At 38.5% G+C, this 23,706-nt stretch overlaps 1 protein-coding gene across 10 annotated transcripts in view; it reads left to right on the top strand.

Moving 5' to 3' along the window:
• Positions 1 to 23,706, top strand: part of SPEF2 (sperm flagellar and cilia associated 2) — a 208,077-nt gene that overhangs the window by 13,448 nt on the left and 170,923 nt on the right. For 7 of the 10 annotated variants that reach the window (XR_015148649.1, XM_086361399.1, XM_086361400.1 and 4 more), the window contains 4 exons: positions 7,575 to 7,827; positions 10,328 to 10,468; positions 12,043 to 12,107; positions 16,243 to 16,429. Coding sequence is in view for 9 of the 10 variants with exons in the window: in XM_086361399.1 (XP_086217525.1) it covers positions 7,575 to 7,827; positions 10,328 to 10,468; positions 12,043 to 12,107; positions 16,243 to 16,429 (646 nt within the window). In the remaining variant the exon portion in view is untranslated. The remainder of the gene's footprint in view (positions 1 to 7,574; positions 7,828 to 10,327; positions 10,469 to 12,042; positions 12,108 to 16,242; positions 16,430 to 23,706) is intronic. The other 3 variants (XM_086361395.1, XM_086361398.1, XM_086361396.1) reach the window with 1 other exon arrangement.

Raw genomic sequence — 23,706 nt, forward strand, 5'->3', positions numbered from 1 at the left:
TTAAAACCCACTACACCCTCACCCTATAGGAATGTAACTTTATCTGGTACCTTTGGAAGGTGGCATCTGTTTTAAGAATAATCACCCCTGGAGAAATAAGTGTCCTGGTTGACTGACCGCTGTCACAAGGAGAGGGTCATAAATTGTCAGCAGGCCCCCTGGCCAGAAGATGATGTAACACCCCTAAGACCTCTGTATACATTTGTATGAAGCACCTGACTTTGATAAAAGTCAGGACTACTGACCCCACATGACTTTTGCATAATATCTCAGTGTATAAAAGTAGACCATGGAAAATAAAGAATTGGCATCAGTTCCTCGAAAGACTGGTCTCCCCATGTCGCTCTCTCTCTCTCAAACTCTGGCTGAGTCTCCATCTGGAGTGCGGAACGCGCCATGCTTACTAATTATGCCTGGGCTTCTAATATCCAACCGGGAGGCCTCAGTGTCTCCTCTCCTTCGGGAGAACGGAAGGATGCCTGCAGCCTACGTAAGTTGTGCAAACTTCTTGTCTTGAAGTTTTATTGGTCTCCCGCATAAACCAAGCTATTCAGCCTCTTTTCTCCACTGAATTTTCCTACTGAGCTATCCTTATTCTAGTACTCTTTATATCTCTAATTAATATCTAATTGAAGCTATTGTATCCTGATCCTCACTGACGCCGTCCCCGCTTCGAATACCCTGGATCAGCCTGGGCTGGACCTTGCACATATGGTCCTTTCGATCCCCAGGAATGTATCAGAGCTTTTCAAAGTTCCCAGTGGATGCTGCTGCTGCTGCTAAGTCGCTTCAGTTGTGTCCGACTCTGTGCGACCCCAGAGACAGCAGCCCACCAGGCTTCCCTGTCCCTGGGATTCTCCAGGCAAGAACACTGGAGTGGGTTGCCATTTCCTTCTCCAATGCATGAAAGTGAAAAGTGAAAGTGAAGTTGCTCAGTCATGTCCGACTCTAGCGACCTCATGGACTGCAGCCCACCAGGCTCCTCTGTCCATAGGATTTTCCAGGCAAAAGTACTGGAGTGGGGTGCCATTGCCTTCTCCTCCCAGTGGATATTTCATTCTTATATCTTCCTTTTAAGTTTTTGGGCAGCTCTTGTTTGCACCAGTGGTATTACTGCCTTAGGTGGTGGTGGTGGTTCAGTCACTAAGTTGTGTCTGACTCTGTGAGCCCATGGACAGTAGCCTGCCAGGCTCCTCTGTCCATGGGATTCTCCAGGCAAGAATACTGGAGTGGGTTGCCATTTGGAAAACCCTATTCCCAGGGTATTAGCAAAAAGCAATCACTGGCAACTGTTAAAGATCACAGCTACCTAAGGCAGTGATTGAGCTCTAAATTATGTTAAATAATGACAGTGTTCTGAGGATAGAACTTCTTGAGGAGTTTCAAACCTGTCTGTCTTCTCAGATGGCTGTTAGGCTGCTGGTTTTTACTGCAAGGCTACTGATTTTCAAGAGCTGGGAAGAAGGAAATGGGAATAGGGCAAGTTAAAATGACTAAAAGCTCTCTGTTCTTACTGAGATTAAGGTTTTTTCTTGAATGAATTTTATTTATATTGTTACATGCCTTTGGCTAATTTCTAGTGTTATGAAGAAGTTAATTTTGTCAGTTTTATTATTGTCTTTTTGAGGAATAGATTTTTGGAGGTCCTTATTCTGCCATTCGTGACATCCTGCTGCATATCCATAGTGTTTTAACCTGATATTTCCCACTCAAGTATTTCTTAGTTTTTGGTTCCTTGGGATGGTAGACCTCCATTGAGCATTACCTACATTGCAAGAGTTTAAGGAAAAGAAATCTATTACCTCCATTCTAGAGGTGAGTCATTCTTTCACAATCCAGATTATGCTGGTTGTGCAGGTAATGATAGTGTAATTCAAGAGAAGCCATGGATTGTAAATATATTTTTAGACCAAGTTAGCCTCTTTTGCTAATCCCTGACAATTTCTTAAGCTTCTAGGGTACTAGGTAACATTCTAGTGCATATCCTACTCTTCATGTCTCACATCTCTTCCTCAAGAGCAAGGTATACACTGTCCTTCACTGCTTAAACCAAGTTGCCTCCTCTTCTTGATCTTCTAGCCCTGTGCCCACTCTGCTTCTACCTAAATCTCCTCCCTTCCAATAGAAGCCAGGATCAGCCTCTAAGGTATAAGATTTCCAGGGTAGGTAAGTCAGTGTACATTCCTTTCTTTTCTCTTTTTTGCTTTCTCACGAGTTCTCATATGCACAGATTGATTTGTGATGATCTCTGTGTAACCAGGTTTCCAATCCATGTTTGGTGTCATTGCTTATTATCCCTTCATGAAAGTTATAAACTTATCTTGTATAGTTACTTGTTATAATATTGGTCACTTTGTTGTCAGTTTCTTTGTTTGTATCTCTTTCAGTTGTACATTGTACCTTCAGAGGATTTTGTAGTTGTAGTATGAATTATTTTTCTTTGCATCACTAGGGCTAAAAGGGCCTGGCACATGTTTAGCTTTCAGTAGATGTTTTGTGAATTAATGAATGGCTGCATATTCTTATAAGTCCTGCATTAAGCCCCTTGTTTGAACTTCTCCATAGGCAGATAGAACTCTACACCCACATCTTTAGGTGTGGTTTCCTCCATCAGCTTAAAAAGCTTTAGGTATTCCAGTTTCTTTTTCTCAAGGCTTCTCTTACAAAATGCTTCCCTTGTGACCCTCATCCACTGTTTCCAGTCATATTTTCCACCAGTCTGTAGCTCTAACGTAAGCAACTTTGGTCCACAAATATGTCATGTGCTTTTGTTATGCTTTGAACCTTTAGATATCATTCTTTGCTCACTTTCACCCTGAGAAACTCATTCAATTCAGCTAAAAATCCACCCTTTTCTAGACTCTTTGTTTTCTCCCCAGCAGATTTAATTTACTTTTCCTCTTTGTTTTTTTTTCTGTTTGTTTCAACAACACTTCAGACATCCCTTTTTTATTACTTTAAGGTATATTTTTTATTTATATGTCAGTTCTTATCAGAGTTACTACCACCTGAAGGAGCCCAAACCATATATGATGAGTGAATATATGAATGTTTGTGTCTTAACTACTTTGCAAAGATGCTCAAAGTTGCAGACTATGTTTATTCTTTGTGCTCCAGGCATTGTCCCTGACCCACTGCAGGCACACCATCGTGTTTCTCTAATTGAATAAAAATGACTGACTTTTGAAAGTGTATCTGGTTCTGAATTAGGTATGGAAAACTTAAAAGAACCATACTAATCAGATCATGCATGCAGTATTTCATGTGTACTGAGTTGGCTCTTGTTAGCAAGACCATGGAAGGCCTTTGCATGAAATAGAAATAGGGACCCATATGGATGGAGGTAATCAAAAAGACACAGGTCTTAGTGAATAGGAAAGCCCTTGTGCAAAAAGGTCTTAGTGAATAGGATAGCCTTTGTGCAAAGAACAAAAAGCCCCATTTTGGATGAAGCTGCCTCATGCCAAGGTCCTGGGCTTGGCAAGCTGACCCCAGGGTAGATTTCACACCTTTTCCTGCCTCTGCATAGGTATATGTCCTGAGTATCATCCTGTGTTGCAGCCCTGCCCTTCACTTACTGCAAAGGATGAACTTTCTGTTCCACTGAGCATCATCATATTTCTTAACATGGGGAGATGGATCTATTTGTCTTAACAACCAAATACTATCAACCTTTAGTTCCTAGGACAACCCACTGTTTTTCTAGGGCACGTGATATTCTAAAGAAGACAAACATCAGTAAATCCATGCATCTGAGCTTTCTATTATTCAGTGGGGAAAAGGACCCTTCTTTGTAAAGCTTAATTTTTAAACAGCTGTCTAGTGCCAGAGCTCATGATTTGGGGATTTTTGTGTAATATTTTTATTTTCTTTAGTTTAAAATGTAAACAGTAAACTAAATCTGCATTGCACATAACTTGAAGTTAACTTGCTTTGGAAATTACTTCATCCTAAGAATAACTCATCTAACTCTGAAAGAATTCTGTTTTAGGATATATGTAGTCCAACTCAGAGGGTGAGAAATGAGCAGATTAGTTAAAAAAATAAAAAGTAAAGGAGCATGGATATCCCTGTTCTAATGACCTTTTGAGTTGTATTCCCGTACAAGGTGTCAAGGAGGAGAAGAGACAAGTAATCCCTTGGCAGATAAGGACTGCAGGTAGAGAGGGAGAAGGCTTTTCCCAGAACACATTCTTTATCCCCTCAAGGGTCAGCATTTACATCATATGCTCTGTCTCCAGAGCAAAAATGTCCCAGTGGTTTCTCTAGGTTTAAAAACAACTGTTGATTATCATGGTATACTGATTGAGCATACATTATAACAAGAGTGGACTTCCATCCATTTACATACCAGTTATATTCCCAAAATTTTGGTTGGATATTTAGAATATATATTATTAAAAGCTTCCAGAAAGAAGTACTATTACACCTGGACACTTCGGCCAGACCATAAAAGCCATTTGAAGCCTACCGTGTCACTGAACCCTAGTATTAGCAGGCTACACTGCATTCTGGAGGTTGTGTAAAACAAGTAAGAGGAAGGGTAGTGTGCTTTACTTTCATTGGGCACAGGGCTAAATTTTGATAAAATTTGGAAATGAATGGTGTTTGCTTTTGGATTTTCCTTCCCAAATTATGGTGCCTCTGATCTCTGAAGCCTAAGGGTATGTCAAAGGCAAAACCTCAAAAAGGTGTCCCTCTGGCCATATCTTTGCACGTAAGTGTAGTGGAGAAAACATACAAACTCCTGAGATAAGCAAGACATGAAAAGATGAACTGGGGTGAAAGATCAAAAGTGGGCGTCAGGTGCCCATCCAAGGAATGTGAACGCAAGTCATTGACCTGACCATCCTCTCTCACAATCACACTCTTCAAAGCATGGTCTATATAGTACCCTAATCATTTTAGGTCAATGTTTGTTATCTCAAACTGTAGGTCATTTGTGGGAAAACAAATTGCGACACTGGACATGACATGAGAAGACCTAAAAAAATGTTTTACTTTTGTTGTTGATAAGATTGCCTTGTAGCATTCCTTATCTCTTCTCATTCCTTCTAAGATCTGTTTTATCTTTTATCGATTTAAAATACTTTATTTAAAGTTTGGCCAATGTGGCATGCCATGCTAAATATACTTGACCAAATAGAGGAAATAGGACACTGAGTTATACCACATGACTGGAAAAGGAATTCAGTGTCTTCTGTCAATACGTTTGTTGCCTTGGCCTTTCTATGGCACTGGCTTCTTTATTTATATTTATAAATCATTCCTTTATTTTCCCCACCCCGCCTCCTTTACAGTTAGTAGGCACTTTTAGGCTAGATTTTTAAAAGATTTACAAATACCCCAAAATTGCCTACACATTTTGTGTATATGCATGGATGTGTGTTTTCTTTTCTGGGGAAAAGGTTTCATAGCTCTCATCATATTTCCAAAGGATAGTATATATGATTTAAAAAGTTTAGAATCACTGCTTGAGATCTCTTGAGAAATAATATACTAGAAACAGTATGACAGTATATAAAGTTTGTGTTAAGTGCTATTTACAATAGCTAGGACATGCAAGCAACCTAGATGTCTCTTGACAGTTGAATGGATAAATAAATTGTGATACATATATATAATGGAATATTACTCAGCTATAGAAAGGAATGCATTTGAGTCAATTCTAATGAGGTGGATGACCCTAGAGCCTGTTAAACAAAATGGTGGTTTAGTTGCTAAGTTGTGTCTGACTCTTGGGATCCCTTGGACTGTACCGCTCCAGGCTCCTCTCTCCGTGGTATTCTGTAAGCAAGAATACTGGAGTGGGTTGCTAGTTCCTTCACCAGGGATACAAAGTGAAGTAAGGCAGAAAGAAAAAGACAAATGTCGTATATTAATGCATATATGTGGAATCTAGACCTGGAGAAGGGAATGGAAACCTACTCCAGTATTCTTGCCTGGAGAGCTCCATGGACAGAGAAGCCTGGTGGCCTACAGTCCCAGCAACTAACAGACACACACATACACACACACACACACACGTGCGCACGCACAGAATCTAGAAAGATACTGATGAACCTATCTACAGAGCAGCAATGGAGATACAGACATAGAGAACAGACTTTTGGACATAGTGGAGGAGAGAGAAGGTGGGATAATCTGAAAAAGTAGCATTGAAGTATATACATTACCATATGTAAAGTAGATAGCCAGTAAGAATCTGCTGTATGACACAGGGAACCCAAAGCCGATGATTTATGACAACCTAGAGGTCTGGGATGCAGAGGGAGGTGGGGGGAGGTTTTAGAGAGAAAGGACACATGTATACCTATGGCTGATTCTTGTTGATGTGTGGCAGATACCATCACAATATTGTAAAGTTATTATCCTCCAATTAAACATAAAATTTTAAAAGTTTAAGTGCTAAGTGATCTCTCAGCTTCTGAAAATTCAGCAGAGGCCATTGTATCTTCCCTAAATAGTTTTATAGTCTAAAATGAAGTTATTGAGTGAGTAACCCTATAATATTAGAAATTCTGCCAACTCCCTCTGTTCTAAGGTATCCTCTTTTTTCAGGGACAAGATGGGACTTTGACTTATATTCAAGTATATTCAGTATATTTTTTTCTATCAAAGAATGTCACTGATGTTTGAAAGTTAAAGTAAAGAGAAAATGTGCCAGTGGATAAAATTGACATTTGCATCCAGTTTGAACATACGAGAGGCACAAAAGTTGAAAATGCATCTAACATCTTTTTGCTTTTATTCTGCGGCTGTATCCATAGGCTTATTGATGGCCCTTGGTCATTTGAGACCTTTATTACAACAGTTGCATTAATTTATCACTACTTATTACACTTGTTTTCCTGCTATGAACTGCTAAAGGACAGGGGGTCTTATTCATCTTTGTAAGACCTTAATAATTTTATAAACATTTATTAAATTAAATAAGTTATTGGTATAGTTGGGAGAGTAAATTAATAATGAATTAATTAGTTCTTCTAAAATGTGAGCCTCATTTGATAATAGATGATTCAACAATACATATATTTTAGAAAGTCTTTAGTGATTTTTGAAGAAGTGATATAAACTATACAGTGATGACCTCATGACTCATCTAGTTGTATGGCTAATATTGTGTAACTATTTCTGATAATGCCTGAGAGGATAATGGTGAGAGTCATCACTTTCAGTCATCACTGAAAATAAGGTCATTTTCAGGTGATACCAATTAAAGAAATGGATATTTAAAGTGAAGTTTTGTCTTCTGAGTAAAATATTTTCCAAAACTACAGTTAAGTTTTTCGATTTCGAAGAAGACATTTAGGTATGTTTTTGTACTGACTTCCTGTAGAAATTCTAAAGTAGAAGAGTATATGAAAGTAATGAGTTTTAGTTTAGCCAATCAAGAGAAATAAATGCATGGAGCTAGGGCAATAGACAAAATCTCAATCTGTCTAGAGGATTAAGTGGTTTTTGCAAGGACTGATACATTTAAAAGAACATGGTATTTGGTTATGAAAATCCTCTGATATTTGTTGTTTGCTTTTAACTCAATGTCTTATTATGTGAAATATTTTAATGCCTAGGATTTCCAGTGCCAAACTTAACAATTTTTCTCGCTTGGAGCCCACACTTCACCTTTTGGGTGTGCAATTTGATCAGAATGTGGCCCACAATATCATCACAGAGAAGCCTGGGGCTGCCATGAAACTCTTATATCAGTTGTACATTGCTCTCCAGAGGAAAAAGAAAGGTGTTCAGACTGGAGTGGAAATGCCAACTGTGCAGCCCCTGATGAGCACAAAAGTTCAAAACATGAAAAGCGAGGCTTTTCGAGATGTAAGTACATAAAGAAAAATTATAAACATATCAGAATATAAAGCTTTCTGAAGAGACACGGCAAGGATGTTGCATTTTCAAAGAAGCCCCTTAAAGCATTTATGTCCCTGATTATGTTATTGTCCCTATTCAGGTTTTATCTTTTCTTTCCATTTATTCATTGTTGATGCCTCCCTCCATCCTATCCACTAATCGCCAGTAACTTATCAAATTCTGTTTGCTCCTAGTTCCTTGTGTGTCTTAGGCCTGCTCTTTTTCTTCTATACCCCTCTCACATCCACTCAGATTTCCTGCTGCAACCTATGAATGAATCTCTGATCTTCAGGCTTGTCTCCTAGAGTTTAATCAACTGCTAGGAGAGTCTACCCTCAATTCCACTTTTGTTGGCTGCTTCTTCTCAGAAACCTGCTATTCTACAAATATGTTGTGTTTTGTTAGTTGCTCAGTTGTGTCCAACTCTGCAACCCCATGGACTGTAGCCTGCCAAGCTCTTCTATCCGTAGAATTCTCCAGGCAAGAATACTGGAGTGCATTGCCATTTCCTTCTCCAAAGGAGCTTCTCAACCCAGGAACTGAACCTGGATCTCCTGCATTGCAGGCAGATTCTTTACCATCTGAGCCACCTGGGAAGCTATTCTACAAATATCTTGCCCCTTGATTTGACTAGCATTCAAATTTTTTCACTGAACAGTCTCAACCTGTCTTTCTGTATCTTTTCATAACCCTCAGCATTGTCTGAATGTTATTACACTGGCAGCCTGTCATTGAATGCTGCTGCTGCTGCTAAGTCGCTTCAGTTGTGTCCGACTCTGTGCAACCCCATAGACAGCAGCCCACTAGGCTCCTCTGTCCCTGGGATTCTCCAGGCAAGAATACTAGAGTGGGTTGCCGTTTCCTTCTCCAATGCATGAAAGTGAAAAGTGAAAGGGAAGTCACTCAGTCGTGCCCAACTCTTAGCGACCCCATGGACTGCAGCCCACCAGGCTCCTCCATCCATGGGATTTTCCAGGCAAGAGTACTGGAGTGGGGTGCCATTGCCTTCTCCGTGTCATTGAATAGGACTCATTTATTTCTGCTCTTCCCTCTCTCGTACCCAAGCTCACTGTTCTCCTCTCCCGTCTTCCCCTAAACTTCCCTCCATCTACTCTGCAACCTTCCCAGTACACATAGACTCTTTCTGGGGAACTCCTAGGGCACAGGTAATTCTCACTCTTTGGTGTTAACCACCTCTTGCTGATATTATTGACTTTCATTATTTACCTGTCATATGACCTCATAAGATTTTTAGTTCCTCCAATAAAAAAAATTTGCCTAGTACAATGCTTTGAGCATTGAAAATACTCATTAAATGTCCTTTGATTATTATTTTTAATTGAAGTATAGTTGCTTTACACTGCTGTATCAGTTTCTGCTTTACAGCAGAGTGGGTTTCCTTCCCATTTAGGTCACCACAAAGCACCAAGTAGAATTCTGTGTGCTATACAGTAGGTTCATAGTGGTGTATATATGTCAATTGCAGTCTCTCAATTCATTCATATGTTTGTTCTCAACATCCGTGCGTCTATTTCTGCTTTGCAAATAAGATCATCTTTACCATTTTTCAAGATTCCACATATATGCATTAATGCATAACATTTTTTTCTTTCTGACTTACTTCACTATGTATGACAGTCTCCAGGTCCATTTAAGTCTCTGCAGATGACACAATTTTGTTTCTTTTTTATTACTGAGTAATATTTCATTGTATATATTGATACATAACACATCTTCTTTATCCATCCCTTTGTTGATGGACATTTTGGTTGCTTCCATGTACTGGCTGTTGTAAATAGTGCTGCAGTGAACATTGGAGTGCGTGGTTTTCCCTGGATCATGCCCAGCAGTAGATTGCTGCGTCATATGGTAGTCCTATTTTAGTATTTTGAGGAACCTCCATATTGTTCTCCATAGTGGCTGTGCCAATTTACATTCCCACCAACAGTGTAAGGAGGTTTCCTTTTCTCCACACCCTCTCCAGCATTTATTGTTTTGAGACTTTTTGGTTATGGCCCTTCTGACTGTTGTGAGGTGATATTTCATTGTAGTTTTGATTTGCATTTCTCTAATAATTAGTGATGTTGGGAGCCATCCTAGACACGTGTCCCAGATTGAATTTTTTCTTTCCATGATTAGGCAGGTCATGAAGGTGGAACTGGGAAAGAATTACATTCATTTTTCGTATTGGGGATGCCTTTATTAGCCTTTTAGTATCACCACCCATAAAGAAAATAGACACATTCCATCTGCATAATTTAGGGACTCCCAAATTGTGTTTCAATATCATACTTTTCAAAATTAGTTATTTTGATACTTCCTTCCTAATGTTACCTAGTCCGTCAGTTAATGCTAAGTTTAAAAAATTTGAATGGAAAATTTACATATCTGTGTACCTGTGAGTGTATTACATTGCATATTATTCTGATAAACTGAATAACTAAACTTATGTATATGGAATATTTAGCAACGCTTGAGCAGAAGACGACAAAATGAAATCATGGCCAAAATCCAAGCAGCTATCATACAGATTCCTAAACCCACATCAAATCGTACTCTGAAAACCCTTGATGCCCAAAAATTAATGAAAAAGAAAAAAGAGGCAGAGGTAAGTGATAATCCTTTAACATTGTGTTGTGTTTATCTTAATGAAAGGATGATCTTTCCCTAAGAGAGAAACTTCCCTGAACTTCCTACTTCCTTTTCAAATTACGTCTGGCATTGTCCCTTCTCATTTAAAACACCTGCACTGCATGCATGTCCAATCCATCTTAGTCCATTATTTGTTTAGAAACAGAGAATATAGATTTAGGATATGGATGACAAACTGCTGTTAAACGAGAATACCTGTGTGGACTTTTGTGTGGTGGATTCTGTGGTCACTAGCAAACTGTGCCGGAGTGGGTGCTGTTGTGATGGGTCATGACACCCATGTATACAACAGGGGCCAGTCTAGGTACCCAAAATACCATGTATGTGCCATTACTACTATTTGCTTTTCCTGGATACTTCCTCCCCATGTTGCACTTTCTATGAATCCTAGAAATGTTAAGCGATTTGCTTGCTCTCATCATATTTAGATTTAAGATACACTATTGATAAATATATCTTATTACTTAGACTTATCAGTCATCCATATAGGATACGATCTCATTATATTTCATGGGGGAGCAGTACTATCTGTACATTTTTATACTAATTCCTGTAATCTATACTTCATGCTGCTATAATGATTGTTATTGATATTCTCCCCTTTAACTTAAGATAATAGCTACCATTTATTCATCATCTGCTGTATGTCAGGCTGTGGGTTGGGCACTTCTAATTGTCTTGAATTTGTAAACAACTCTCTAAGTAGGGTATTGCTTTCCCCATTTTTTGGATAAGGAAACTGAGGCTCAGAAAATTGGCATGTTTTACCCAAGTTCACAATGCTGATAAAGCAAAGATTGGCAGATCACTCTGAAGTCTAAATCCATTGCATTTTATTTTAACTCACACTTAATTTTTAATATTAAAATCCTATAGTTAGAGTCTAAAAATGTTACCCACAGAGGCTTTTTTCTGACCCCATTTTAGTAAAAATATTTAATTCTTATGTTTCCTTGAGTTGATTAAAGTTTATGAAAAAGGATTTGCAGTAGGCAGATCAGCTAAAATTAACTTTCCAACAGCAAATTAATAGTGCCTATAGGAGTACAAAAGAAATGTTTAAAACACCCAAGATAATTTTTGAAGAAATATTTACATCCTAAAAATGCTTCAGTTCAGTTCAGTTGCTCAGTCGTGTCCGACTCTTTGCGACCCCATGAACTGCAGCATGCCAGGCCTTCCTGTCCATCACCAACTCCCGGAGTTATTCTCATTTAAAATAATTGTAATTAAAAGTGCACATCCTAACTTTTTGATAATCTTTTTTCTTATTATATGCCTTTTGATGTACTGTCAGAGCTAGACTTGTGAACTGAATAATTCAGATTAAGCAATTTTCACCTTCTTTTAGGTAACTTTAGCCTACACTAGAAGTAACAAATTGGAATAGAAGAATATTCTAGAATATTTATAAATCCTAACTAGCTTGAATTATTAGTACATATCACTTTTAATAAATTTGAATGAAAGTGATAAATGAAAAAGTTTCAATATATTTAGAGGTAAAAAATTGATGAATTTTCTTTAAAGGATGTGGCCAATGAAATTAAGAAGTTTGAAGCATTAATAAAAAAGGATCTCCAGGCAAAAGAAAGGTGAGTTAAAATTATTTTAATAATCAAAAATTTGATTTTTATTTAAAAAAGTTCATTTTACTTTAACTTTTGAATGTTTAGAAGCAGTTTACCTGAAATAGCTATTCCAAGGATGTTTTCACTTTGTAAAGTCTTCATTGATAGAGTATATTAAGGAAGATAAATGATATAAAATTCAGATTAGTTGTTTATTAACAATTTTGTAAATATCAAGAAGGCAAGTGGCTATTATGATTTGTGAGGTTAATTTTTTTTTCTCTGCTATACTTATCACACATACCATTCACTAACATTTTTCCAAGTTACTATCCGTTTACATTTTTCACCGCACTGCCTTTATTAGACTCTAGCTGCTCTCACCTTGCATCCTCAGCATTCAGCACAGGGACCAGCAATAAAGAACTGCTGAATGAGTGTCGACCAAATATCACTAAGAGTTTCAGTGGGTTCTTTACAGAAAGCGCCTGGTTAATGGGCTTCTTTTGCCTAAAGATAAAGATCTTCTCCACTTTTGTTTCCTATCAGGGGTCACTGACTCACAGAAAACAGCTAACGAGGGACTGCATGTATAGAAGCAGCTTGAATTCTGCATTTTTTCATGGAAACTATCCAAAGTCTACTCGTTTACATTTTATAGAATAGGAAATAAATCTCTGTTAAGGAAGAAAAATAGGCACAAATTATATACTTCAGTTCCATATTAATATTTCTGAAGAAAGGGAATAGAGTCAAATGAAGTGGAATAAGACTAAGCTGAAAGAAGAAATGGTGAGGAAGTCAGGTGTGAATGAAAATGAAGTAGAATGCGGAATGTATGTGTTAATTGCCTTTCCTCCTTCCTTCTGCAGAAACTCCTGATGCCCTACTCTAAGCCCTGCTCATGTTTATCTGTGCTTCCCTGACTCCTAAAATAACCACAGCCCAAGCCTACTCTCCCCTGCAGCTGCCATCTGAACCCCTCCACACCCTCCCTGACCTTGGCCCATGAAATCACTCCATTTCTTTCAATTCTTTCACTCATCTCACCAGTCTCATGCTCGGGAGTGACAAACGGATGGTGTCTACCAAAATGACCATCTTAAAATATTGAAATACTTTTAGTGAATGGCATTCTCTGTAGCTCTACCTTCTACTCCTTTCTTGGGACCCCTTGATTTCCACACAGTTAACAAACCAGGATTAACACCAATATGCCAACATCTTCCACTCCCTACATCAGCATCTATTTGGATTAATTAGTGTCATCACCATGTCAGTGGTTAAATATTTGAAAGATCACACCCGCATAAACATTCACTCTAATCTTCACTGCTTTCCCAGCCTGTTCTGAATTTAGACCTCTAAGGTAGCTTTGAAACCTGGAAACCAGAGGGGTTGAATTAGATGGGTGTATTCTTCTCTCCGGAGAAGGCAATGGCACCCACTCCAGTACTCTTGCCTGGAGAATCCCATGGACGGAAGAGCCTGGTGGGCTGCAGTCCATGGGGTCACACAGAGTCAGACACAACTGAAGTGGCAGCAGCAGCAGCATTTTTCTCTCTCTTGTAACAGAAATCAGAATGTAAGCAGCCAAGGGTATGTGTTGTTGCCCCAAGGTTATCAAGGACTGAATCTTCCCTTTCGTTCCACTGTCCTGAAATGTGGCTTTTGTCTTTAGACTCACATTCACAATGTAAGATAGCTTCTAGGCCCCTGGCCATTTGGCCCATGTTCCAATATCAGGAAGGAGGACAGGCAAAAAGTGCATGCTAATTTGCTTCAGTCACGTCTGACTCTTTGCAACCCCATGGACTGCACCCCGCCAGGCTCCTCTGTCCATGGGATTCTCCAGGCAAGAATACTGGATAGGGTGGCCATGTCCTCCTCCAGGGGATCTTTCTGACCCAGGGATTGAACCCACATCTCATTATGTTTCTTGCACTGGCAGGTGGGTTCTTTACCACTAGCACCACCTAGGAAGCCCCAGGCATAAAGTGGGTATCTCTAATCTAAAATAGTTCTTTATACCAGCCTTCCCAGAATGCCCACGTAACATTTCTGCATACACGTTACTGGCCAGAATTCAGTTACATGGCCATAATCTAGCAGAATGGGAGACTGGGAATTGTAGTCTTCATCTGAGTATGTTGTTTCCCTGAATAAAACTGGGGCTCTGCTTTGAAGGAAAAGGGAGGGAAATGGCAGTGTCTATCTCAAGTCCTTTCTCTGAAGAAACCCCCACTTGGTCTTGCCAGAGATTTACCACCAGGGCCCATGAGATATGGACATGCTTACTTCTCAGAGCAGAAGGATAGGGCCTGGGGTCCCTGGAGTCCCTGGATCGGTCACCTCTGACTGTGAGCAGCCCCAGCGGTGACTCCAAATCCCTTCCAGTACACTTCACAAAGGGCATTTCCTCTGATGGACCCCCAGATAAAAAAATGCTGGGAGGTACTGGCCTAGAGCAAACTTTTAAAGAAACAAAAAAGCTATGGTACAATATGGCCTTTCTTAATCCCTGTTATTGACCACTACTTCTTTAGTTCATTCTGAATCCTTAGCTTAGAATCAAGCATGTTCTGGACTCTTCCAGAAATTTCACACTACTTGATGGCAAAAAGCACTAAAATCATCTTTTAGGGTGACCTAAGGAGCAATTTCTGCAGCTGCCTCTTTCAAAGCCTGCTCCCAAAACACTTTCTCATGGATGTCACTTCAAAGTCTGTCGTTTCTTTTGTGAAAGGATGAAATGAATGCTCAGTGAGAGCAATGCAAGAACAACCATTGCTGCTTTTCCCTCACGTATACTCTTTATTCTTTAAAACAAATAGTAAATGCCACCTGCTTTTTTGTTCTTTGTTTCTTTTCTGAGGCTGTTGGCTGCTGTAACTTGACATTTCGAGTCATAGATTTACGTTAGTTTCCTTCTAACAACTGCTTTTTAACACACACATGAATTTAACCAAGGTTCCTATCACTAATAATTCACACTCATACAATTACTAACTCTATGGCGGCTTGGCAAACAGATATAAAGTAAACATAATTATTGCCCCTAAGAAACCCACATCACATAAAATGAATATTTATTCAAGAAAATATCATGTAACTTTCTTCAGGCCTTGATTGGCATAAGACAGAAGATGGGTATATGTATGGTTGGATAGACTGATTGCTGAACAAAGGAGAATCAATATCTTAAGTACATTGGTAGCAGCCAAACACAATGTTGAGGGAGACCTATTAACCCATGCTCAGTGTAAGGCAGACTCTTAAACATCACATTTAAGTAAAAATATAATAAGAATTTTGATGAAGGATCTAAAAAAGTTATGCTACACTTTCATAAATTCATATTAATTTCATTAATTAATATTCATAAGAATTATACTAAATCTTGGTAAATAAAGTTAAAATTTGTCTTTGATCTTCCTGAGGCTTTGCTAGCTACACAATTTCTGCTGAACGACTCTCAGTTGACAGAATACAATCAAAGGTTGAGCACCTGCTGATAAAATAACCAGAATTTCAGTGTGTAATTTTTTTGAAATTGTATTATACTTGTATAGTGCTTCGTAGCATGTGATTTGAAATTTAGCAAACATCATCTACATGTCAGTACTGTGAGGCATGGGTACATAGAAAAGTAAAAATAGTATACTTTTCTTTGCTCAGAGTTCAGCTGGAAGCAGCAAATATAGAAATAATGAACTATAATAAAATATGATCTGTGCCATAAATATGTGATTATTAAGTAGAACTAATTATAATTTAAGAATTTTGATTCAACTATGTAAATGGGTTTGATCTTTGATTTAATAAAACTGTATGTACTCAGATTAGGAAAGAACATGTGTGATTATTACTTTGTTAAACATGAATTAACTATGCTTTCATAAAAACACTTCTGTCTGTATGAGAATTGATGACTGTTTAATCCCTGAATACCATAATAATGTTTCCCTGTCTTTTGAATAACATTATAAGTTATATTTTAAATTGAACACTGAAGTTCTAATATTTGCTTTAATGCTTGTATTAATAAATGAACAGAGCACCCAAGGGAGCCATCCCCTGAGGTCTTCCTCTATAGTCACAAGTAGTGGTGTGTGATTGAGTTGTACTTTCAAATCTAAATAAAAACTATTGTTCTTAGTGCATCCAAGACTTCTCTAGATACAGCAGGCCAGACGACCACTGATTTGTTAAACACTTATTCAGATGATGACTACATTAAAAAAATCCAAAAACGCCTTGAAGAAGATGCTTTTGCACGAGAGCAAAGGGAGAAAAGACGGCGGAGACTCTTAATGGATCAGTTAATAGCTCATGAAGCCCAAGAGGTAAGATGTGTAGTTATTGATTAAATAAAAGTCCTGGAAATTTTTACAAAATACAGTCTTTTATACACTCTTATGTATATCTTCTGTATGTGCTATGTGCTACTCTGAATCAGCGTTTCATCTTCACACCATGGCGGCAAATACACTCAGGAAAAAAAGTACATACAACACTTAGCAAAGAATCTAAAATCTGGTGATGCTTATGCAGCGTTTTGAATTTACTTAATTGTACACTGAATTGTACATTTAAAAATGGTTGAAATGGTAAATTTTATATTGCATATATTTTACCACAATAAAAAATACTGACAAAATAGGAATCTAAAAGTTATGGCAACCATGTTTATCTGTTGTTACTTTTAGAGGAAAAAGAGAACTTTTTGTCCCAGGTTTACTGAGGTATAATTGACAAATAAAAATTGTATATATTTAAAGTATATAATTGATGTTTTGATATATGTATGCATTGTGAAATGATTACCATAATCAAACTAATTAGCACACCCATCACCTTAACAAAAAAAAAAAGTTACCATTTGTGTGTGTGTGTTTGGTGAAAATACTTAAGATCTGCTTTTGTTCAAGTTCAACTTTTTTAGATTCCACATTTAGTAAGATTATGTAATATTTGTCTCACTATGTCTGGCTTATTTTTCTTGGTGTAATGTTCTCCAGGTTTAAACATATTATCACAAATGATAAGATTTTCTTCTTTTTTAAGATTGATCATATTCTATATATGCATGCATGTGTACTAAGTCACTTCATTTGTGTCTGACTCTTTGTGACCCTATGGACCATAGCCCACAGTGGGTTGTCATGTCCTCCTCCAGGGGATCTTACCAACCTAGGGATTGAATCCACATCTCTTATGCCTCCTGCATTGGCAGGTAGGTTCTTTACCACTAGCGCCACCTAGAAAGCTCATTCTAGATATAAATATATACATATATATATATATATTTATGTGTGTGTATATATATATATAAAATATTTATATATATAAAGAAAATGTGACATGCATATCTATACTCACTTAAGTGTCCATTCATCCACCAATGGACACTTAGATTGTTTCTGTATCATGGCCGTTGTGAATAGTGCTGCAGTGTACATAGGGTTGCAAACATCTCTTTGAGATACTGATTTCATCTCCTTTCATTTCCATTGGATATATACCCAGAAGTAGGATTTCAGGGTCATATGGTAATTCTATTTTTAATTTTTAAAGGAAGCACTATACTATTTTCCACAGTGGCTATACCACCTTACATCCCAGCAACAGTTTACAAGGGTTCCATTTTTATCACATCCTTGCCAACACTTATCTCATTTTTGTTTTATGTTTTTTGATAATAGCTATTGGAAACAGTATCAGACTTTATTTTGGGGGGCTCCAAAATCACTGCAGATGGTGACTGCAGCCATGAAATTAAAAGATGCTTACTCCTTGGAAGGAAAGTTATGACCAACCTAGATAGCATATTGAAAGGCAGAGATATTACTTTGCCAACAAGGGTCCGTCTGGTCAAGGCTATGGTTTTTCCAGTGGTCATTTATGGATGTGAGAGTTGGACTGTGAAGAAGGCTGAGTGCCAAAGAATTGATGCTTTTGAACTGTGGTATTGGAGAAGACTCTTGGGAGTCCCATGGACTGCAAGGAGATCCAACCAGTCCATTCTGAAGGAAATCAGCCCTGGGATTTCTTTGGAAGGAATGATGCTAAAGCTGAGACTCCAGTACTTTGGCCACCTCATGCAAAGAGTTGACTCATTGGAAAAGACTCTAATGCTGGGAGGGATTGGGGGCAGGAGGAGAAGGGGACGACAGAGGATGAGATGGCTGGATGGCATCACTGACTCGATGGACGTGAGTCTGAGGGAACTCCAGGAGTTGGTGATGGACAGGGAGGCCTGGAGTGCTGCGATTCATGGGATCGCAAACAATCGGACATGACTGAGCGACTGAACTGAACTGATTCTAACAGAAATTTGCAACAGTGCCCAGTTGTGAATATGACTGATGACAAAAGTAAAGTCCAATGCTGTAAAGAACAATATTGCATAGGAAACTGGAATGTTAGGTCCATAAATCAAGATACATTAGAAGTGTTCAAGCAAGAGATGACAAGAGTGACCATCAACATTTTAAGCATCAGTGAACTCAAACAGACTGGAATGGGTGAATTTAATACACATGACCGTTATACCTACTACTGTGGGCAAGAATCCCTTAGAAGAAATGGAGTAGCCCTCATAGTTAAAAAAAGAGTACTTGGGTGCAAACTCAGACAGCGTGATCTCTGTTCATTTCCAAGGCAAACCATTCAACATCACATTAATGCAAGTCTATGGCCCAACCAGAAGAAGCTGAAGTTGAACGGTTCTATGAAGACCTACAAGACCTTCTAGAACTAACACCCCCAAAAGATGTCCTTTTCATCATGGGGGAATGGAATGCCAAAGTAGGAAGTCAAGAGATACCTAGAGTAACAGGCAAAATTGGCCTTGGAGTACATAATGAAGCAGGGAAAAGGCTAACAGAGTTTTGCCAAGGGAAAGCACTGGTCATAGCTAACACCCTCTTCCAACAACACAGGGGAAGACTCTACACATGGACATCACCAGATGTTCAATACAAAAATCAGATTGATTATATTCTTTGCAGCCAAAAATGGAGAAGCTGTATACAGTCAGCAAAAACAAGGCCGGGAGCTGACTATGGTTCAGATCATGAACTCCTTATTGCCAAATTCAGACTTAAACTGAAAAAAGTAGGGAAAATCACTAAACCATTCAAGTATGGCCTAAATCAAATCCCTTATGATTATACAGTGGAAGTGAGAAATAGATTCAAGGGATTAGATCTGATAGAGTGCTTGAAGAACTATGGACAGAGGTTCATGACATTGTACAAGAGGCAGTGATGAAGACCATCCCCAAGAAAAAGAAATGCAAAAAGGCAAAATAGTTGTCTGAGGAGGCATTACAAATAGCTGAGAAAAGAAGAGAAGCTAAAGGCAAAGGAAGAAAGGAAAGATATATCCATTTGAATGCAGAGTTCCAAAGAATAGAAAGGAGACATAAGAAAGCCTTCCTAAGTGATCAATGCAAAGAAATAGAGGAAAACAATAGAATGAGAAAGACTAGAGATCCCTTCAAGAAAATTAGAGATACCAAGGGAACGTTTCATGCAAAGATGGACACAATAAAATTGGACAGAAATGGTATGGACCTAACAAAAGCAGAAGATATTAGGAAGAGGTGGCAACAATACACAGAAGAACTATACAAAAAAGATCTTCGTGACCCAGATAACCACTATGGTGTGATCACTCACCTAGAGCCAGACATCCTGGAATGGAAGTCAAGTGGGCCTTAGGAAACATGACTACGAACAAAGCTGGTGGAGATGATGGCATTCCAGTTGAGCTATTTCAAATCCTAAAAGTTGATGCTGTGAAAGTGCTGCACTCAATATGCCAGCAAATTAGGAAAACTCAGCAGTGGCCACAGGCCTGGAAAAGGTCAGTTTTCATTCCAATCCCAAAGAAAGGCAATGCCGAAGAATTTTCAAACTACTGCATAGTCGCACTCATCTCACATGCTAGCAAAGTAATGCTGAAAATTATCCAAGCCGGGAGTCAAAAGTATGTGAACCGTGAACTTCCATATGTTTAAGCTGGATTTACAAAAGACAGAGGAAGCATAGATCAAATTGCCAACATCTGTTGGATCATTGAAGAAGCGAGAGAATTCCAGAAAACATGTACTTCTGTTTTATTGATTATGCCAAAGTCTTTGATTGTGTAGATCACAACAAACTGTGGAAGATTCTTCCAGAGATGGGAATACCAGACCACCTTACCTGCCTCCTGAGAAATCTGTTTGCAGGTCAAGAAGCAACAGTTAGAACCAGATATGGAACAACAGACTGGTTCCAAACTGGGAAAGGAGTATCTCAAGGCCGTATATTGTCACCCTGCTTATTTAACTTATATGCAGAGTACATCATGCAAAATGCTGGGTTGGATGAGGCATAAGCTGGAATCAAGATTGCCGTGAGAAAAATCAGTAACCTCAGATACACAGATGACACCATCCTTATGGCAGAAAGTGAAGGGGAACTGAAAAGCCTCTTGGTGAAAGTGAAAGAGGAGAGTGAAAATGCTGGCTTAAAACTCAACATTCAGAAAACTAAGATCATGACATCTGGTCCCATCACTTCATGGCAAATAGATAAGGAAACAATGGAAACAGTGACAGCCTTTATTTTCTTGGGCTCCAAGATCACTGCAGATGGTGACTACAGCCATGATATTAAAAGACCCTTGCTCCTTGGAAGAAAAGCTATGATAAATATAGATAGCATATTAAAAAGCAGAAACATTACTTTACTGACAGAGGTTTGTCTTGTCAAAGCTGTGGTTTTTCTAGTAGTCATGTATGGATGTGAGAGTTGGGCTATATAGAACACAGAGCAGAGAAGAATTGATGCTTTTGAACTGTGGTGTTGGAGAAGACTCTTGAGAGTCCCTTGGACTGCAAGGAAATCCAAACAGTCCATCCTAAAGGAAATCAGTGCTGAATATTCATTGGAAGGACTTATACTGAAGCTGAAACTCCAATACTTTGGCCATCTGGTGCGAAGAACTGACTCCTTGGAAAAGATCCTGATGCTGGGAAAGATTGAAGGCAGGAGGAGAAGGGGATGACAGAGGATGAGATGGTTGGATGGCATCACTGACTCAATGGACATGAATTTGAGCAAGCTCTAGGTGTTGGTAATGGACAGGGAAGCCTGGTGTGCTGCAGTCCTTTGGGTCGCAAAGAGTTAGACACTACCTGGCAACTAAACTGAACTTACTCTAACAGATGGTTTTGATTTGCATTTTCTGATGATTAGGAGTGTTGATCACCTTTCCATATACCTGTTGGCCATTTGTTTGTCTTCTTTAGAGAAATGTCTTTTCAGGTCCTTTGACCATTTCTAAATCCGGGCGTTTGGTTTTTGGCTATCGAGTTGTTTGAGTTCCTTGTATATTTTGGATATTAGCCAACATGTATGGTTTGCAAATAGTACTCTTCCCTATCTATTTGTACTTTTGTTGCCTGTGCTTTTAGGGTCAGATTAAAAAATTAATTGCCTAGACCAATGTCAAGATGTGTTTTTCCCTACATTTGCTTCTGTTAGTTTTATAGTTTTTGATCTTATGTGTAAGTCTCTAATCCGTTTTGAATTGATTTTTATACGTGGTATGAGATGAGGGTATAGTACCATTCTATTGCATGTGGATATCCAGTTTTTCCAGAACCATGTGTTATAGAGACATCTATAACATTCCTCCATTGTGTAGCCTTGGCACCCTTACTGAAAGTCAGTTGACTGCACATATGTGGATTTATTTCTGGGCTCTTTATTCTATTCCATTTTCCTATAGTTCTGTTTTTATTTCAATACCATACTATTTTGAGTACTGAAGCTTTGTAATTTATTTTGAAATCAGGAAGCTTGATATTCTTCTTACTCCAAACTGGTTTGGCTCTTTGGAGTCTTTTCTGGCTCCAAATGAATGTTAGGATTGTTTTTGTATTTCTGTGAAAATGCTATTGGAATTTGGTTAGGAATTGCATTGCATCTGTAGATCACTTTAGGTATTATGGACATTTCAATGTTATTAGTTCTTCAAATCCATGAACATCTTTTTCATTTATTCATATCTTCTTCAGCTCTTCTTATTAATGTTTTTTAGTTTTCAGTGTATAGATCTTTTGCCTCCTTGGTTGAATCTATTCTTACATTTTTTTTTTTAACTTTTATGCTATTGTAAATGGGATTGGTTTCTTATTTCCATTTCAGATAATTCTTTGTTAGTGTGTAGGAACAAGAATTATTTTCATATGTTTATTTTGTGTGTCCTGCAGTTTTACTGAATTTGTTTTTTGGTTCTAACATTTTTTTGTGTGAAAGTCTAGAGTTTTCTGTATGTAAAAAGCATGTCATCTGCAAACAGAGACATTTTACTTTTTCCTTTATGATTTAGATGCCTGCTTTTTCTTTTTCTTTCCAATTTCCTTGGCTAGGATTTCCAGTACCAGTAGAAATGGTGAGAGTGGACGTCTTGTCTTATTTTTTATGTTTGAGGAATGGTGAAAACCTAAAAGCTTTTAGCATCATATTTTAGGTATGATGTTAACTGTGAGCTTATCATATATGACCTTTATTATGTTGAGTTACATTCCTTACCTAATTTGTTGAGAATTTTTATCATGAAAGGATACTGAATTTTTTCAAGTTTTTTTTCTATATTAATTGATACTATCAAAAAGGGAGCACTTAAATGAAAACATGGAAAATTCGTTAGACCTGTCAGTTTGATCTACTCCAGTGGCCCTCAAAGTGTGGCCCTTGGACCAGCAGCATCAGCATCACCAGGAAACTTTTAGGAATGTGAATAATTAGGTCCCACCTCAGACCTTCTGAGTCAGAACTCGAATCACAGCTCTCTGGCTTGGGGCCCATCATCTGTGTTAATAGGCCCTCCAGGTGATTTGATTCAGCTATGGATTGAGAATCACTGATCAACTCTTACATTGAACACATATTTACTGGATCTCTTCTATGCTCTGGAACTTGTCCTAGGCCTAGGATACAACAGTGAACAAGAATAACAGGAAACCTGCTCTCACAGAGCTTGCTGTTTGGGGGGGATCTGTAAACAACCAACTACATTGGAGTGTGGAGGTGCAATGAAAGTGAGGAGAGGAAAGTCCAGCTCTGGCCTGCCTCAGAGACCATTTCTAGAGTAGGAGAGCACTGAAGCATGAGGGAGGGTTGAAGTTAGACAATTGAAGATGGGAGTGGTTCTGGGTATAGGGTGAGGAGTTAGTTTCCAGCAGAGGTAGAGATGTGGAAGGTAAAGTGTGTCTTCAGAGAGAATATTGCATAGATGGCTCAGGGCTTTTAGCAAATTAAATGTTATCTGGCAGGAGTCCCCAGAGGCCAAGCCATCAGAGGCCTTATAAGCTGTAAAGAGGGACTGTGTGGATCACAATAAACTGTGGAAAATTCTTCAAGAGATGGGAATACCAGACCACCTGATCTGCCTCTTGAGAAATTTGTATGCAGGTCAGGAAGCAACAGTTAGAACTGGACATGGAACAACAGACTGGTTCCAAATAGGAAAAGGAGTTCGTCAAGGCTGTATATTGTCAACCTGTTTATTTAACTTATATGCAGAGTACATCATGAGAAACGCTGGACTGGAAGAAACACAA

This window comes from Bos grunniens, chromosome 20, assembly GCF_055505025.1.
Source record: "Bos grunniens cultivar Pamir isolate PY7600 chromosome 20, Bosgru_T2T1.0, whole genome shotgun sequence".
NCBI classification, from domain to species: domain Eukaryota; kingdom Metazoa; phylum Chordata; class Mammalia; order Artiodactyla; family Bovidae; genus Bos; species Bos grunniens.